This window comes from Cibotium barometz, chromosome 38 (genome assembly GCF_041138505.1).
Source record: "Cibotium barometz isolate CiBa-2024 chromosome 38, ASM4113850v1, whole genome shotgun sequence".
In the NCBI taxonomy this organism is placed as follows: domain Eukaryota; kingdom Viridiplantae; phylum Streptophyta; class Polypodiopsida; order Cyatheales; family Cibotiaceae; genus Cibotium; species Cibotium barometz.
The window spans coordinates 3737891-3756710 of record NC_141083.1 but is presented as its reverse complement, the minus strand read 5'-3'; the positions used below and the strand labels follow the sequence as shown (position 1 = coordinate 3756710).

Sequence of the window (18820 nt, the reverse complement as noted above, 5' to 3'; positions counted from 1 at the left end):
TCCAAGCTTGGAGGTCTCCACCTTGCATATGTGATATACCTTATGTGAGGTAGAAAGTAATTATCTTCAGCTTCATAAATTTCGCTTATAACTTACAATTTTTCATAAATATCTTATGCTAAGGCATAATTGTATGTATACATACACACAAGCACACTTACATGCACCAACATACAAACTAGAGATATATTCCAAAGGTAGAAATATTGTAAGCTTCAACTCAATCCAACAATGCAAACAATTCATAAATAAATATCAATTATTAAGATTTTTTTAAATGTAAGTTTGGTAGAGAAATAAAAAATGTCATGCACAATAGACAAGCCACGCTTTTACCGTTAAAGCATACTTGTGAGGATTATATTGCATAAGAGATCCCTATGCCTAGCCAAAGAGGCGATAGCTCAAGTGGTAAAGGTTTTTGGCTAGGACTAGGAGGTCTTGGGTTCAGAACCCCACAAGGTGCTTCCTTGGAGGCATCGCCTACGAGCAAATAAAAAAAATGCCTATGAGCGGTGAAAAACGATAACTACAGAAGGACCTTGGCCGTAAGGCCCATTGGGGATTTCCCTGTCTAACGATAATGCAATATTCCAAAACCTCGAACTCACTAGGGTAGCCCTCTCTTCCCTAGTATATAGACATAGATAGCTTAAATCAACCCTCCCTATTTCTCTACAGTGTTGCAGTTGGTGTTTCACACATTGGTGGTCTTAGAGGTGTTGGTAATTGGTCTTACTCAGTAACATATACAAATGGCACTCTTTTATCAAAACTAAAGAATGACACAAAATGTGTAACCCATACCTAAATATACATTACATAATGCTATCCATCATGGTTTTTTTTAGTTCTTGCTCTATTTTTCGTTCTTTCTTAATGAGCAAAGTCCTTCACAGTGATAAATGGATGTTATGCCTTGATCGAAAGGCTTTTCCCCTCTCTCTTCTTAGAATCAACCCTTCTTTATCCTAGTTATGTGCACAATGATAAGCTTAAAGGCTATCTTGCCGTCTAGTTTATATTGAGATAGTTTATGTTTCTAGTTTATATTGAGATAGTTTATGGCATACTTGGAATCCTGTGGATAATATATGCCAAATTTCAAGTGATGGTGTACTCAGACAGCAAAACCATCTATGAATGAGCATCAAAAATTCCCATGTTAAGAGGCTCATGAAGAACCTTATGATTCCTTCGAACGATCTTGCAGCACTAGCAGAGGCACACATTGCCCGTGCCCAATAGTGCTTCCTAAGACTGGTCGATCATGGTTTTATTACATAAACCTACCCAGTTCACCTTCTATTTTTCTGTTATAGCTTTTGGAGATGCTCAATTACAGATTGTATACACATTGTACCTTCTTAGTCGCATAGACCATTTTGGCCTCCCGCAGATGTTAATATGAGATCTCTCTTTTCCTTGACATAAAGGCCCCTTATGACTTGGCATTTAGCATGCAGAAAATGCTCGTGTCAAGCTACCTTCTCCATCAGCTGATACAATACAGCACCCCCTTGATGACAGCCAGGCATCTTGCCTGCTGCAGATGATAAGTCATCCTATTCATGCAGAAGGGCATAAAACAAAAGGTCAACAATAAGGTCGCACACTTTAACTACACCTTATTTTTCACATTGCCTTGGATGGGACTTTTCGGATTACCTTTGTGATACTCAGTAGCTGAGTTGACTCAAACCCATGCTCTGCATGTTTGTATAACTGCAGAACCTCTGATGATGATAGTGAGCATCTCACGAAGAAGAAGGCTGTGGGACGGACATTGAGAACACGGCGAGAAATCCCAATAAATAATGGATCACTCTGCAAGACAATCCTGTTGCTCAGCTACGATTGAAGCAGTTAGCACATGAAAAAAGTAAATGCCTTCATTATTTTTGGTTAGAGAAGGATACAACCTTCTCAAAGAGAAATGCCATGCTCCATACTAGGAAAAAGGCCTCCTCTGTTTTCTTGGAGCCAGAGTCAATTTGGAGCTGCTTTGAGCAGCCTCACAGCACATTAAAAAGATTTAAGTCCATACGGCAATGATGATCCTCGTGGGAAAGGTGACAATACCCTTGACGCGCTCACAACATCAGGCGCCCCATACATTTCAAGCTGCCAAACTGCTAATCTGCTCTTGATACTAAACTCTAGTCTCTCACAGCAAGTCTTGAACGATCCTCTACGAGCTTCGTCTTCAAGGCCCATGCAACCATCGTGATGTAATGAGAGAAGCTGGTGCCACGTTAAACCGACTAGACTGCATTGCACCATACGTAATGAGCCGCAAGACAGTCCAAGATGCAATGTCAAACAATAGGGCCAACAAAGTCCACTTGAAGAAGGGCCTTTGCTCACTCAAACCGCCAAGTGGGGGAAAGGGATTTCATAAAGATCCAACTTTATCTTGATTGCAGGAGCCACCTTTTTTCAGGGTGCAACAGGTTATCTTGGTGCTCAAGGATGGCATCAAAAAATCAAAGTTTCCCATGCCACCTTTGCTCAAATATTCTTGTTGCCAATAGCAAAGAAAGTTCCCAATCGGCCTTGTGAATTTACTTACGAATATGCGGGACAGTGGAGACTGGCGAGGCAGTACGGATGTGGATGAAAAAGAGGGGAGTGGCAATCTGGTGCACAGTGGGCATGGCAACAGGATTGTTGGTCCGGGAGGGGTCATTAGCTAAAGATCACCTTTAACATTTCAAATCTACCTACATAAAACCTTGTATAAAATAAACTGGTCGGCTATCACCAGACAGACAGCCCTCTGCAGCCAATGTGGAGACTCAGCAACACTGCCCTTGGAATTACCCAAAGGCCTAGCAGTTTTGGTGGAGGATTTTCACGTTGTTCCCTTCTGAACCCAGCACTCTCAGCATTACATAAGGCGTCATTGCATGGGCCACAGAGGTGGGTGCGGCTTTATTCTATGAGGAGGATGGCACAGGTCACACCCCACAGCTCACACTTTCCGATCTCAACCATTCCGTACCAGTCCCACAATGGACCCCTCAGGCCGGTGTGAGCCAGAGATGAGAGTTCATCAACAACATTGCTGCCTGGCATATTTGGCAGGCCAGATGCAACGAGGCCATATGATGGATCCATCACCCCACCTGTGGAGACGATCCGCTTTATTTGGACGGGCATCATTCACACCCTTCGGGAAAGATGGAAGTGCCTCACAGGTGACTCAAAGTGGATGTAACAGCATCATGCAGCCTTCTTGCACACATGGAATCCAGGCCCATTCTTCACCAGGGTAGATCTAGCATTAGAGGCTCCAGTGTGGCTTTTTCCACCCCCTACACCGTTGTAGCCTCTTTCCAAGAGCTGCCAGCCAAAGGGGGAGGCCCCGTCCTTATGTTTTTTGGTTGTATATACCTCTCAAGAGGATTTCTTTGTATCGTATCAGCCTCTGCGGAGGGTTGTAGTCTGCATATGCGGATGTTTTCTTTTGGCTAATGAAGGCTATTTTTGGAAGAAGAAAAAAGGCAGCAGTGCCAAGCTGCCTTCCTTTGCACTTGGAACTCGGGGCCCTCTCTCACTCAAGGGGAGACTAGTCTCGTTTGGCAATTAGAGTGGCTTCCCATCCCCAGCCCCCCCAACCACTTCTTCCCCTTCTTTTCTTTTCTTATTGTGTATTGACCTCTTGCAAGGGTTGTAATCACCTTTGAGCAAACACCTATTTTCAACTAATAAAAGGATCTTATCTTGGGAAAAAAAGGAGTTCGGTCTGTAAATCTTGATTGTTGGTCTGGTGGCCCTGCCAGGCAGAGGAGACCACCTTTTTTATTTTTCTTTTCTTTTTGGGGGGTGGGGTGTGTGTGTGTGTGTGCGTGTGTTGGGGCAGGGGGGGGGGGGGGGGGGGGGGGGGTGTTGGGGGTGTGGAGGGGGCGGGGGGTGGAGTGGGGGGGGATTTCAAGGGGCAGAGAGAAAACTATACCTTTCTCCCCTACGAGTATTTGCCTGAAAGTCAAATCTAGCAAATTGTTGGGCAGAGGAACAGCTATGTCTTTTTCCCCTACAAGTATCGGTCCAAAAAGGGTGTACCAAGTCAATCTAGCAAATTGTCCTCCCATGTCCACTCTTATGTATCCCACTCTTCATAGGCGAATGGTCCCAACCTTAGTGATCATCACAGTGGTAAGCAGGTCAACCACCCATAATCTGTCATTCCAGCATATTATTGCATCTAGAGTGCTGTCAAACCCTCCTTTGAGAACATGACGACATGATGCAGCCAAGTAAGCTGTGTAGATGAGAGCCCTTCACGGTATCTAAAGACTCAAATCAAGATTCTGTAGGTGTTTAAAAACATTGTCCATCATAGGCAATTCTCATGTTTAACGATGTTTCCCACTTTTTCGCAGCATTGGGTCCATTGGTTTCATGCATGCACAGACCACATGGCGACACCCTACTGTTCTCACCCTTTAACATAGTTACATTATAGATATGGATCAATTACCAAAGATGCAGGCGGAACTCCAGTCTCCTCCACAACTTCTCTTGTAATTCCATTAAACATCTCCTCAGCAATCTTTATATTCAATTCCGCCACATTGTCCATTGAACTATTGGTATGACCGCAGATTCCGATCTCGCAAGGCTGTAAAGGAGAAACATGCACAGTAACCAGCTTTTGCAGAATTCACACTGCTATTTCACAAGAAAAAAGTACTTCAAGATGCTACAAACCTCAGAATGTCCTCCAGGAAAAACAAGATGTCCAGGAAATTCTCCAACTTGTTCACTTCTTTTTAGCACCAAGATGCAGTTATCCCGAGTCTCAACGACTGCCCCATTTCCAAGTGGACTTCCTGTATGTTTGCATCTTTCCACATCATCTGGCACAGCACAAAAAAAGCCAAGGTCTCATATAGCATACAAAAGCCAAGGTCTCACATAGCATACAAAGCCCTCTGATTCATTCAATTTGTAAGGGAAAATGTGAGACAAGTAGAGCGAATTCAATGCAAGCAGCCTGTATCTTGGAGGTCTTGATTATTCACTTAATAAACAACACACTAACCACAATGAATAAGCCATACAAAAAAGATCACAGTGAAATATACTAAGGATTGAAGATGTTCCGACCCCCCGCCCCCCCCCCCCCCCCCCCCCCCCCCCCTTCCTTCTTCTCCCTCTTAAGGTATTTCATTACCAAAAAGTGTACATAATTGTACAAGCTTTTTGGGTGCCGCAGAAAACTCCAGCCAATACCAAGAATACAAGTTGCAAAAGAGATTTGTCAATGCAATTTCAATGGATCCCCTTGCCAGCAACCTGCAAAAATTTTACCTTTCTGTGCGGTTGGTCGCACTTGTATCTTTTGGCGCTTTAGTGCGTGTTTGTATGAGATTTTGTGGTGATATAATCAGCCCTGTTTTACTCGGAAAAAAAAAAAGACGTTGCCCAGAGTTTTATCACTAAATTATTCACGGCACAAGCATCCACATCAGCCACCCACACCAACACCATCGCATCGACACCAGCTCATACCATCCGTACACGGGCTATATTTGTGTCCCAGAGGAGTCCTAAGATGGAAGGCCTACTCCATCCTACGTGTCAAGCACCCTAACCCAGAGCACCGAGGATCACCACCACACAAAGCCAGATCCATGAGATTCTCCGATGACTTGACATGCCCTCACCACAGCCACATCTGCCATTAGGCGGCTTATTGTGTAATGTTTCAGTTTTCAGTTTTCATGTCGTTTTTAGTTTTTCCATGGCATTGTTTACCCATGGTATCATTGTACTATTCATGGTCTCATAAACCCTTCGGGTCTTTTGTAGACGTTAATATATCTTTCTCTCTCTTTTTCTCCCCTTCTTCCTTTGAGTTCCTGCCTGCCGTGCACGTCTGCTTTATCAGCAGCGCGTGGTTTCCTTTGGCATTCCCCCTTTGGAAGACTCCATGGCAGCCGCTCCACCATCCCCGTCCAAGGCTGCCATCAGCTCTCAATTATCTGATGTAGACCTCCAGCTTCTAGCATCAGCAGTGGACTACTTGGAGGCTCCCACTTTGATTTGCAAATTTGTAAGCAGAGCAGATCTTGGCAACAGCTACATCCGGATCGAGTTCAACTCACCCTCCTCTGCCGCGAAGGTCCAGGCTTTGAGCCTGCTACCAATGCAGGGCTCCAAGGTTCCCCTTGCCCACTGGCAGCAGAGGGCCTCTCCAGACTCGGACCCCTTTGCTGGTGTCACAAAATTCCCCGTTTCAGTCTATTTCCCATACCTTCCCAAGGAGTACCATCCCCTCCTTCCATCAATTGGGCGCTCCTTTGGGACAGGTTCTTGAGTCCCCCCCTACCGCAGAAGCCATTGTTCGCGAGGGTGACAAGGCTTCTTTCTGTTTCTGTTCTATTTGCCTCTGCAGAGTACCTCTCACGCCACGTGGCAATTTCCCATCTTGATGCCTCCACTTTCTCCTGGGCAATGTTGCATGTGAACCCAGATGGAGCACTTCAAATGGGCATGCCTGTGCTGATGCTCTGGCTTGAGCCACCTCCGAGAGCTCCAGTTGGCGATGAGCCCAATGGGTGTTCAGTTCCAGGTGTTGACCACCAACCTCACCAGTGACAGCCCGCACCCACTCTCCAGCACCGTGAAGGACGCCCTCCTGCAACATTGGATCTGCCCAAAACCCGATACAGCTGCTGGTAGCAATTTTTGGATCAAGTGGTGACGGTCATAGGCTCCTCGCCAGTTTCCGCCCTCTTCCCCTAGTCTGCAGGTGCTCCCCCCGCCTCATGGGACACTCAGTGGAGTATTCCTTCTTAAAATGCCTCGCAGTGGATGCTAGCTTTTAGAGGAGGTGGTGGCACCTCTCCAAGTATGTGTGGTTCTTCACCACTCTGATCTGTATCTCACAAACATTGGTGCAGCCGTCTTCTCCTTCCCCCTAAGAGTGGCCCTGGAGCAACAGGAACGGAACCGTGATTCAGTAGAGGGTACCCTTCCGAGCCAAGCACACCTTGGGGGATCTCAAGATCCCCATCAAGAAGGCTTGGTCGACATGCCACATGGAGCTTGAGCCCTTTACAGGAGAGACCAGGAAGACCTGCTATGGCCCTCCTGTGCAAGCTGCTGCCTAGAAGACTCAAATGCCATCCTGATCTCTATCCAACGTGTACAAATGAAAAATGTAGGTGATCGTCTGGAAGAGGGCATCAATGACCAGCGGTGCTGCCCCAAACTCTGCCAAAACTATCTAATGTGGTACAGACAGAGGGCTTACTTCTGATCATGCGTGAAAAAGTCATCACCTGCACTCTTTCTGTCCTCACCTTGTTTGGTTGTTGAAAGAAGAATCTTCAAGAGCTCATTGGTGGCCAAAAAGAGAAAGGACGCTGACCTTACTGTGCCTAATGCAGGCAAGAGAGCTACTGCAAAACCAATGTCAATAAGCAAAGGTAGTGGTGTAGAGGTGCATCTACCTCTAGAGCTAGACAAACAGCAGTAGTGCCAAACTTTCTTAACACACAGCCCTCGTACTGGGCGGTTCCACTGTAGAAACCGAAGAGAAGAAGAACAATTAGCTTATGTGAATAGAAGCAAGGCAGCAGTTGTAACTATTTGGCCCTCCTAGCTCTATTTCACATGATGGAACACATGCCCGGACACTTGGACAGGTTGATAAAAGCATGGGAACAAGGATCATGAAGTTGGCTCAGGAAAAAGCACCAGTTTTGGTCAAAAAGCAGGGAAAAGCAAAAAGTCAAACTTAGTTGACCGCAGCCAAGGGCACCATTGGAAAGAGGAGATTGAGCCGGACCAAAAAGCTAAAAGCCACTTTTTCAAAAAGCAGCTCCAGGGCCAAAAAGCAAGGCCCTAAAGCTAGAAAGGCAATAAATCAAGAACTTTGGCAAAAGACAATATTTTATTATTAATAACATTAAAGCAAAAAGAGAAAAGCAAAGCATAAAGTATAGCTTTTGGCAAAAAGCAAGGCTTCCCCAAGGTATAAAAGAAGCATGAACCTCTCCCTTCTCCTCATCCATGCAAGCTTGGAGATTATCCTCACCTTCATCATCATCAAGTGTGCGGAGGGCAAGCGTGCCCGTGGATTGTTTCTGAATAAATTCCTGACCGCTCAGTGTGGTGTACTATGCAAAGTTCCCTAACCCCTTTTTCTCTCTCCCCCTCTCTCTATATCTCTATCTCTTGGATACATGGTTGAGTCTGTCACGGCACGCCCCGCTAGGCTTACAGCAATAGCAGAGGCATCTCAAGTTTTCTTCTCAACTCTATAACGCAGCAATACATGTAGGTGCTCTTCATCTCTCCAACAGTCTCTAGAGCTTGCCGTCCTTTCAAATCATATAAGGATCTTTTCATTGTTTTGTGGGGGAGTGGGGGGAACATGAACAGTTCATGCTCAACGCAAGTTAAACCAACAACAAGCACGTAAGACTAGATTCAGACAGCAGGCAGGTCAGACGAGCACAATGTAAGGTGCCCGATAGGAACATCGTAATAAAGAAGCACAAATTGAGGTCCTTAGATTCCTCCACAAACCACTCCACATGGGCATCTAGCTAGTTGAGATTACCAGAAAGAGAAAATCTTTACATTACCTTTTGAGCAATTTAGAAACGCCTCCCATTTGGAGCACAAGTTTGTACCCACAAAAGTCCTGCAAATGATCCCCATTGATTAGGTTCTTTATCTGCCCTCGTCACATCATCTGCAATTTAGATTTTTATAACTAAAAAATGTCCAAACTTAATGTCAAACATCAAACACAAACTTGTAATCAGTGAGGCCGAGGCAAAGGCAGACGTGATCACTCTCTTTTTCGTCCACACGAAGGATTTTATGGCCTCCATACTGTAAAATAATGGTTGCTATCTTCAAGTTAAACATCCAAGTTAAAAAGGTATATAATCCATAACCAAAATTTTGTCCTTGTAGGATGGTATATAATCCATCACCAAATTTTTGTACTTTGTATATTAATCAAGCAAAGGCCAAGTAAAATACTACATAACCTGTACATGCAGGATTCCTCTACACTCCTACTCACGCACCTGTCCTTGAAGGAATATTGTAAATGGGGTGCGGAAATAGGGAATCTAAAGGGCTAGCCAAAATGGTGAGGTCTCTTAAGGTTAGAAAACCCTTTTGGGCCTTCACCACTATATAAACTAATGCCTAGGGCCTCTCCCATGGGCATTTCTGTTCAAATTGGTCACCTCACCCACTGGCCTAGACTCCCTATTCACCCACCCATTCTAGGAGGCATCCATAATACAAGTGATGTAACTTAAAAGTTTTCAAATGTTAGAAACGATTGGAAAGTACTCTAAATTTCGAGGCAACGAACAAGGATGGGTTCACGTGTGTGCGCTCCTCCCAGATCTGCAGGAACAAAATTGTCTGCAATCATTGAGCATTACAATAATAATAATGGAAACAAGAGAACTATCTAAAGCCTCATAAGGCCCTAGAGTGGCAGCTAACTTTTTCAATGGCTCCCTCGAGGTCAAGATCTGGATGAGGCACTCTGTCATATGAAGAACTGAAATCAATTTGAAGCTGCAAAAGGCAAACTCTAAAACATAAGAACTTCTTGGATACGTGATTTTTATCTAAACCAAATAACAGACTACTTGGAAAAATAGTAAAAATAATCTGCCTTGTTGCATAAAATGAGTCATCTACAGTCCCCAAGGCATTAGCCTAGTAAATTGACCTTACCCCTTTTTAAATGGAGGTACAGGCTTCACACCTTTGAGGTGTTAACAGAGAAGACTTTCACACACAACACAAGCACACCCACTAAACCTGCAACTAACACTTACTTACTATGACAAAATGCTCTAAATTACAAAAGAACGTTTCCACAACTAATGTAAGCTAATCCAAATGATGACCAATAGTAGAAGAAACCCAAATTGATGTAAAACGCTATGTTTTCTCCAAAGGCTGGCTGCTCTTGCTGACTCCTACCTTCAATTGCACGCTAAAATGCTCTTTGGACTGCTTGATGGCTAAAGTAGGAGGCTTTTGATTGATAGCTGAATAGGCCTACTGTAGGGTAATCAAGCCCCCTAAACTGCATGTTGCATGGTGGTCGGCTGCGCCATTCTGGTCATGGCCTCATTTACGAACTAAAAAACCCCAAAAAAAAAAACCTTATAATTATGACCAGCCCTTTATACATGGGCCCTCAACTAATTGCTGGCCCAGATCTGCCATGTTGACTGGACTCTGGCTGCACTCCTCCTGCCTGCCCTGCCTGCCGCCTATCCACACATGCCCGATGCTACTAGCTTGCCGTGCTCAATTGGTTATCAGGGGTGCCTAGCGTAGTTACGGGAAACGACCAAAACAACTCCCCTCAAGGCAGGAAACGGCATCTGCCTTTGCTTGCAGCCCAAAACAAGCTTCCATAACCGTGGAAAATGCCCCCCATCTCTTTTCCTTCAAGTCTCCTATCATATACTCCCCTTATATCTTCATGTGTTTCTTCTCTCTCTCTTCTTCTCCCCCCTCCCCACTTATTTTGCATCTCCCTCATGACATGGTGTTTCCCGTTTCAGCTCCCTCAATTGTCGTTTCCATTTTGGTTTCCCATAATACGGTGCCTAGTCTATCAACACAGCTTCATCACATTCTAACCCACCTGAATGGAAGTTGTCCACAGCTACATGGCTTTCTGATAAGCTTGCAATAACCTGAGAGACTTCTCCATGAACTAATCTTCATCAAACTAAACAACCTCCTGTATCAGATAACCCTTAAACTGAGGAGGTAATGAAGTTCCTTTAGGCAAGAGCCTCTTTTGTACCCATGAAGAACCAGCACAAATACCTCCTAAAGAACCCCATCATTCACCAGCTCGTGGCTCATTTTCCTCAGGGAGATTACCCAATTCTTGCCCATGGTACTCCACAGAATTTCTCTAATGAACCACCGGATGCATCTTCCTGTTGCTCACAAACTCCAGCTTAAAAAAGACATCATTGAGCTACTTGATGATTTTGAAAGGACGCTTCTTGTTCACCTTCCAACACAATTAATTCCTCCTCCTTTTGCTCGCGCCCAACACGAAGAGAGCCTCTAACACAGTTCTCAGCACCGCCAGACTTACATACTTTTGCCTCATCCTGGCCTATAGCCCACCTATAGCCCAACGCCCACACATGTAAGGCTGCAGATTGCGCTTTCCCATGCTATCTGTTGTGAACAGTTGACCAATGGCAACTCATGCACTCCATACGGTGCAGCCTACTACATGCCTTGCCACTCACAAAAATGCACCAACAAATACAGCATGCTCACAGCCCATAAGGTCCATCACTTTCTTCTGCTCACAAGGGCACACACTTAACCAGTAAAAAGTGCCGTCTCTAAGTGAATAGCAAACAATAAACAAGCTTTTTACCTCAAGATGATAGATGCACGCGTGAAGGTGTCCGAGTCATAGTAATAGGAAACGTGTGACAAGGGAGGAGTCGTGTTACCTCAAGATAAAAGATGCATGCCAAAAGTTGCGGAAACTCCATTTCTCGGGAGGAGTCGTGTTATCATACTATACGTTAACATGGATTCACCCGCCTGACCTACCATAAGGCACTTTGCCATCTTACACGCTACGAGCTTCGTGTACATAGTTGCTTAATACTAGTTAGTAATAGAGGCCGGACCATTTTTAAGTTTGGCCAGCCTAGAGTGAAAACTAGTCATTTGTATATAAGCCATTTTTTACAATAAGCCATACCTAATCATTCCCTTGGAATAATTTACTTGTGAGATCTCCTCTTCCTTCTTCTTGCTTGCTTGTATGCCATTGAATCTTGCTTGATGAATGCATCCTAGATAGGTTTGGTTGAAGGTTGTCTTCTTGCATTAGCTTCCCCTTCATTCTCCGCCTTTTGTGAGAGAGAACCATCGTGAAGGACCATCTCTTGTTGCCTCCATCTAGGCATAGAAAGCTCTTCCTTCACCCTTTGGCAAAAAAGCATTCCAGTGTAAGAACGGAGTGAGGATGTGACCGATGAGCTAGCACACCCACATAGGGAAGTTGCAATTTTTGCGGTTCTGGCAAGGCTGACGTAAGCTCTTGACTTAAACATATTTGGCGACACTACCAAGGACTAGCCTTGGGCTTAGCTCTGTCTATCCATCCATCCAAGCTATTGGGATCACCCAATATTGCCCAGTGTTGATTAGGAGGTTACACTCCAAAAAACATACGGTTTTGAAGTCATTGGATGTGTTTAGTTGTTTTTTAAAATTTTTCTTTGAAGAGTTCATTTGCATTAGGACATTCTAGTTTCATCGATTGAAAGGGAAAAACCATGGTGCATTGATGATTTGCATGAAATTGGTGATTTCATCGCTTTGAGCCAAGGAATAGCTTAGCAATTGTGATTAGGAGTGGACTCCACTCCAAAAACATGAGCATTGAGCTCCATTAGGATGGATTACAGTGGGATTGTCAAATTTGTTCATGCATCTCATATTTTTTCATACATTGTTCGAATTGGTAGCTTAGAAGAATGTAAATCCATCAAAAAACAATCAAAAAACATTTAATTACTTGCATAACAACCATTCACTAGGATCAAGACTATTAATCACATCCCATAAGTCCAAAATCTCAAAAATCACCAAAAACCAAGCCAAACCAGCTCTTGGGTTGGGGACATATATATATACCTAGATGAATCCAGGAACATGCCCAAATTCACATTTTAGGAACGTGCATGTTATATACTCATGGTGGTCAACCCACAAGGCTATATAACTATCAACTCCATTATGCATAGTATGGACTAGATACTACGACATCCCCACTAACGTCATCAGTGCCCAATAGTGGGTGTAGAACTCTGTATCAAGATATGCTCTCACACACGCACTCCACACACACACACACACACACACACACACACACACAAGCCAACAGCCAAGCATAAAAAGACACGAGTCTGAACACGTGAAACACCATACGTGAGCCTGCAGACGTGATCTAGAGATAGGTATACCTAACATTATACGGACCATTTATTAATGCCTTAAAGACTCATATGAACATACCTACTTATGCCCTTGGAAGATTCTCTTGTTATACAACTGTACCAGCTACAAATTCCAAGGAAAATTCTTGTCCTTTGCAATTAAAGTACAATTATTACACCAACGTCGTAGGCCCAATTCCTAGATTTATGTGTTTCACGTAGGCTTTTTCATAAAAGGGAAGTATGTAAGTCGAGTTCATATATAAAAAGAACGTGGGCTTGGACACGTGAGTCTAGAGACCTAAGACCAGATATGTGAACCTAGACACGTGAGTCTGGACACATGAACCTGCATACGTGAGCCTACAGACGCTAGCCTAGAGACGTGAACCTGGACACATGAGCCTAGAGGTGTAAGCCTACAGACATGAAAAAAAAACATGTTTGAAATCATTTTCAGACTTGCACTTGAAGCACGGACCTTTGATGCAGACCCGATATGAACCAACTATTCAAAACAACAATACGGTCGATTGTAGCGCATCCAACCACACTTCCTCAAACCCATCGAGCCTTCGATCCCAACAAACGACCAGTACTCAACAGAGTGCCCGTTTGTTAAGAAGGCTAGACTTGTAACTATTTGGCCCTCCTAGCTCTATTTCGCATGATGGAACCCTTGCCCAGACACCAAACAAGTAGAAGAAGGCATGGGGACAAGGACCATAAGGTTTGCTTTTGAAAAGGCACCATTTTTTTTTTGTCAAAAAGCAGGAAAAAGTAAAAAGTCAAAATCGGTTGACCACGAGCCAGGAGCACCACTAGCAAGAGGAGACTAAGCCGAATGAAAAAGTAAAAAGCCACTTTTCCAAAAAGCAGCTCCGGGGCCAAAAAGCAAGGCCCTGAAGCTAGAGTAATAATTTACTATTAAAAAGACCAAAAGCAAAGCAAAAAGCATCACTTTTTGGCAAAAGCAAGGCTTCCCCAAGTATAAAAGAAGCATGATCCTCTCTAGCATCAAGTTGAAGAAGAACCTCTTCATCGCATTGCCATCTTCGTTGAAGCATGGAGATCATCTTCTCTATCATCATCTACTTGATCATGAACCAAATCATGGAGTTTATTGCAGCCTGCCGCCGCTGATTCAAAGTGCCTCCATCAACTGATGTGCCAGGTCATTACCTGTCCGTACGATTGTACAGATCCGTATATCCGTAAGGAACTATACGGGCTGAAAATTTCAAAACCCTTTAAATTTTAGAAACCCTAATTCTACTCCCAAAACCCTAAAAAGTGCTTTTTGGAGGTTTTTATCACTTGAAAACCATTAACCAGGTTTTATATCAGTTTTCTTGCCATAAAGAGCTTTTTCATGGTTTTCTTCATCGACAAGGCTATAGGAGTTGTGGAGATTACTCATGGGATCTTGGACTTGAACTTGGACTTGGACTTGGATCTGGACTTTGATCTCGACTTGGACTTGGATTTAGATCTGAGTATTGGATCTGGTACTAGCCCGATGAGAGTTTCTTGTGGTCATCCTCGTGGTGTGCTCAATATCAGAGATCTTGTGCCTCGACATCGACTTGGATTCTACTTCGACATTTTTGTTTGTTTTGTATTCATTGAAATTTGAATGTATTGACCCTGGCTAACGTGCCCGTGGATTCTTCTTGAAAGGGGGCAGGGCCTATTCCCTGCTCAATGTAGAGTACTGTGCAAGATTAATAAATTCAGGAAAGGGGGCAGGGCCTATTCCCCGCTCAATATAGTGTACTGTGCAAGATCCCTATTCCCTTCTTTCTCTCCCCTCTCTCTTTATATCTTTATCTCTTGGACTCGTGATTGAGTCTGTCACGGCATGCCTTGCTGGGCTTACAAGACTCCTTTGAATAAACACAAGCTGCAACGGTCCTCCGAGCTTCAGATTCACCAAATGCCTCTGTAAACAATACCATAAATTTTATGAAGGCATTAAGCCACCAAGCATCTCCATATGAGATGTAGCACCCGCAAAAGACTGGATGATCTATTGCTTATCGATTTATTCATGATCAATCTTGAGAGCAAGAGGCTTCAACCAAGTCGACCACTATGAGGAGTGCAAGTGAGCTGTAGCAGCCTCCCCATTCGCAAACCTGAGCCCCCTCTCCCCCTATCCTCCTTCGTGCTGCCCCTGCCTCTCTCCTCTTCCCCCTTCAGCCTGAGCTCACCCTCTCTTCTTCCCCCTTCAGCCCGAGCTCACCCTCTCCCCCTCCCCTTCTCCTATGCGCTGCTCCCCCTCGGCTTTTCTTTTCACCTCTTTCCCGCCATTCTTCCAATGTGCCCCCCCGCCTTCAGCCTTTTTCCGCTGCCAAAGTGCCCCTGTTTTTATGTTTTCCGCCCTGCTGCCCCTACTCTTATGGACCCTAGCCTCCATTTCGTCCCGCCACCTCCTTCGAGTCCCTCTTGCAGTCCTTCCTCCCCGCCTTCTCCCGCCTCCTTTTCCCTTGTGTAAGCTGCCCCTTTGCCTTTCCTTTCTCCTCATGCCCCCTCCTTGCTTCCTCCCCTTCAACGCTTCTTCACCGCACGTTTTTTGCATTCGGGTAATATTTTGACAAGTTATGGCAACTTCTGGTCTTTGAACCCCCACCTTTGGAGGCCTCCACCTAGGTATGCAAGATTGTGGGTAGCCGCCCGGCACACGGACAGATCAGGGATCTATTACAAGCAAGCCTTCTTGGTGCACCTAGAAAGATCACTGATATTCATCATCCCTTGGGGCGTGGCTACTATGGATGAAATATCATCATCATAGTGGAGTGTGTAAAAGAGATATATATATATATATATATATATATATATATATATATATATATATATATAGAGAGAGAGAGAGAGAGAGAAGCAATAGAGCTCAAGTATGAGAGAGAGATTACACAACTTGAATGGTACTCATATGAGAATGAACGACCCAAGTACATGCTTTTATAGGCATCAAGGCCTTATCTTTTGACCCTAAATAAGAGGGTGTTCACACCACAAAAGACACTAGACTCCAAACTAACTCCGAAACATCCAACAGTTAGTAGCTAATGAGAATTTGATACCTTTCGTCTACTCTTGATTTCATTATTAATACTCCTCTTGTCACGTGCATCCCGCACTTGGATGCCACGTAGAAATATCTGTACAAAAGGTGCAGGACCTGGGATGGTGAACTAGTCCCATGTGAGCCCAGTCCGGGACAAGTCAACCAAGGATCCATCTCAGTCGTCTGAGGTCAGGTGTGCATTGTCCTGCACAGGAGCCCAAGGTCAGGTGTGCACTGTCCTGCACATGAAACAGTGCCAGTCCGCGCTGTAAGTCTCCCTCTAGAATGATGTCAGTGATTCTGTGTATCTGGTATGGTACCGGATACCAGATCACTGAGTGGTTAGTTAGGGTTTGCTTTTAGAACAAGGGGCCAGCCCATAAGGCTACCCCAAGTCTTAGTGTGGGCATGGGGACGGTGTGAAACCACCCCTATGAGGGCCAAGAAGGCCCTGGCTGAACCCACCAGCCATGGAGGGGTTGTAGGACAGCCCCAGGGCATGCCAGGGGCAGCAGACAGTCCATGAAGCAATTATTGGGCTGTAGGGAAGGTATGGGGCAGCCCATACAGGCTGCCCAGCCTCAGGGTACTTGCAAAAACAGTGCCCAGCCCATCTAGAATCAGGCGCATGATGCCCAGCCATCTAGGGAATGATGCGCAGCATTTTATGTGATTTTTCCAGCATTTAATGCTTATTATTAGTCGTGGGACAAATCAGGGCTAGCCGACTAGACTTAAGCTGGCCGACTGCTCATCCTAGAGTAGTATAAATAGAGGAGCCCACAATCCCATTGTTTCATCTCATTTTTCACCAAGAGCTCAAGCATACAAGGGCTAGACAAGCCAAGAAGTTGCCAAGCAAAGGGGTGGAGGACTGCAGGTCAAGGGCAGGGATTTCTCAGCCAAGAAAGGTCAAGGTTTTCTGTATTTTCTTTTCAGATTCACATCATTCTAATAAAGCAAATACACCATCCGTGGTGGGGGCCCTACAGAGGGTATTTGGGACCCAATACTGTGTCCTCTCCATCTCTCCCTCGCTCTCTCTATTTTCTGCACATCTTCATTCAGTTTGTGCATTAATTCTGTCGCGAAAAGAGTGCTGATTTCTGAGCATTGAAGTTACCAATCTTCTCCGAAGCTTCCGCATGTTACACCTCTGTAAGACGTGTGAGCAAGAAGAAGGGGTGCAAGCACGCATCACAGAACTTTGGCAATAGCATGGTGTTTAGCAGGCCACAATAAGGTTTGGCTTTTATTCCTCATTTTCTAAGCACATTTGAGGAGATCGTCGAGTATAGTGTGCGCAGGCAGCTTCTAAACAGAAGCAATCTTGGCAATAACCAGGACCACCACAAAGCAAGCAAGCAAGCAAAGCAGCTCTGAGCAATCGCAGAGAAAAAGAAATCAACTCAATAGCTTGCATATGCCAGTAGGGCGGTCAGACAAAATGCAAGAAGCCATCAGTAAAGAAGAAAACCGCGAGCAGCAGCACCATCATCCGCATGCGCAAATCTGTTGCATGCCGTCAGCCCCACACACAGCAAAAGTGTGGCACCCGCCCTTGCAAAAGAAAGAGAGAAGCACAGCTCTTGTAACAGATCCGTCACAGCAACGTGTCGCGATACAAAGGGGGAGGGAGCTGCCGCCATAGCTGTAGATCTTCACAAAACAAAACAACATTTTGGTGGTTGTAAGGGTTTTAATACTGAAGCGCTAAGGGATCCTTCACACACAACTTCATCTTCTTTTCACACCATCAGAAGTCGAGCCCAAAAGTCAACCTTGTCTACACAATCACTTCAAGTGAAAAAAAAAACAATAATAATATTAAGAACAAAAATAAAAAGTAAGACAGCCTCCATGCTAGTACTTGTTGTTTGTAACAAATCACCCAAAATCCATTGTAAGGCATTAGACACTGCCGTTGCAAACGGTAAGACCTTGCCATTTCAATTCACTATGGTCAAGCATTTGTTGTGGGAACACTAGTTGTATGGTGGACCTTGTCAAAATTTGTGGCCCTACCATTGTTGTGTATACCCACTTGTTGTCCATACCTTGATTGTCTGTATTACAGAAGAGTACACACACCCTTTGTACACAGTAAGGGGGGACTCTATCGCATTGTATCAAGGAGGATTGTTGTTAGGCAATACCCATTGTTAAGTGTCAAGTCGTTATTCCCAAGTTTGGCTTAAGGGGGGTGTTGAAATATAACCCAAACTTGTCCCCTTAGCCTAAAATACAAGGTACATAGGATATCACATAACCTATGGTCATATATCAAATGTGTTAGGTGCATCCACTTGTAGCCCACAAATCAGCCCCTACATTCATGGAGACGTGGAGATATGTTAGGAGAAGATTTTCCACTCATTTACATCATTAGTGATGTCATCATTGAGCTCTCACAACATCTATATAAGCCCATGTACTCTTTCTCTCATGTTAATGAAAAATCATCACCTGTTCACTCTCATTATGAATGGATCCATGTCTTATCCTTCTTAATCTAACAGACAAATGAGACACATCGCTAGAGCTTGTCCTCAAGAGGGCACCTCTGTCAGAATGCACAGCGAAAATGAAGACAACTGCTGTAGAGAGCAATACACAGATGAAAGAGAGAGAGAAGCTTGTATAACTCTGCTATATACACCAACAAAATCCCAGAATACACAATGAATGAGTGTGAGGGCAAGGGGCCATTTTATATGGCCCCTGGCTGCTGGTCGGCCAGCCCAAAACAGGC

General features: G+C 44.5%; 1 protein-coding gene across 2 annotated transcripts in view; it reads right to left on the bottom strand.

Annotated features, from left to right (window-relative positions):
- Window positions 1-1073: 1073 nt before the first annotated feature.
- NUDT9 (nudix hydrolase homolog 9) overlaps window positions 1074-18820 on the bottom strand; it is a 35215-nt gene continuing 17468 nt past the window's right edge. The window contains exons 2-9 of one of the 2 annotated variants that reach the window (XM_086777274.1): window positions 9490-9564; window positions 9331-9387; window positions 8777-8856; window positions 8604-8662; window positions 4714-4862; window positions 4484-4624; window positions 1669-1827; window positions 1074-1565 (exon numbers count right to left, since the gene is read on the bottom strand). In XM_086777274.1, coding sequence (XP_086633400.1) covers window positions 1479-1565; window positions 1669-1827; window positions 4484-4624; window positions 4714-4862; window positions 8604-8662; window positions 8777-8856; window positions 9331-9387; window positions 9490-9564 — 807 coding nt within the window. In that variant the 3' untranslated portion in view covers window positions 1074-1478. The remainder of the gene's footprint in view (window positions 1566-1668; window positions 1828-4483; window positions 4625-4713; window positions 4863-8603; window positions 8663-8776; window positions 8857-9330; window positions 9388-9489; window positions 9565-18820) is intronic. The other variant, XM_086777276.1, reaches the window with a different exon arrangement.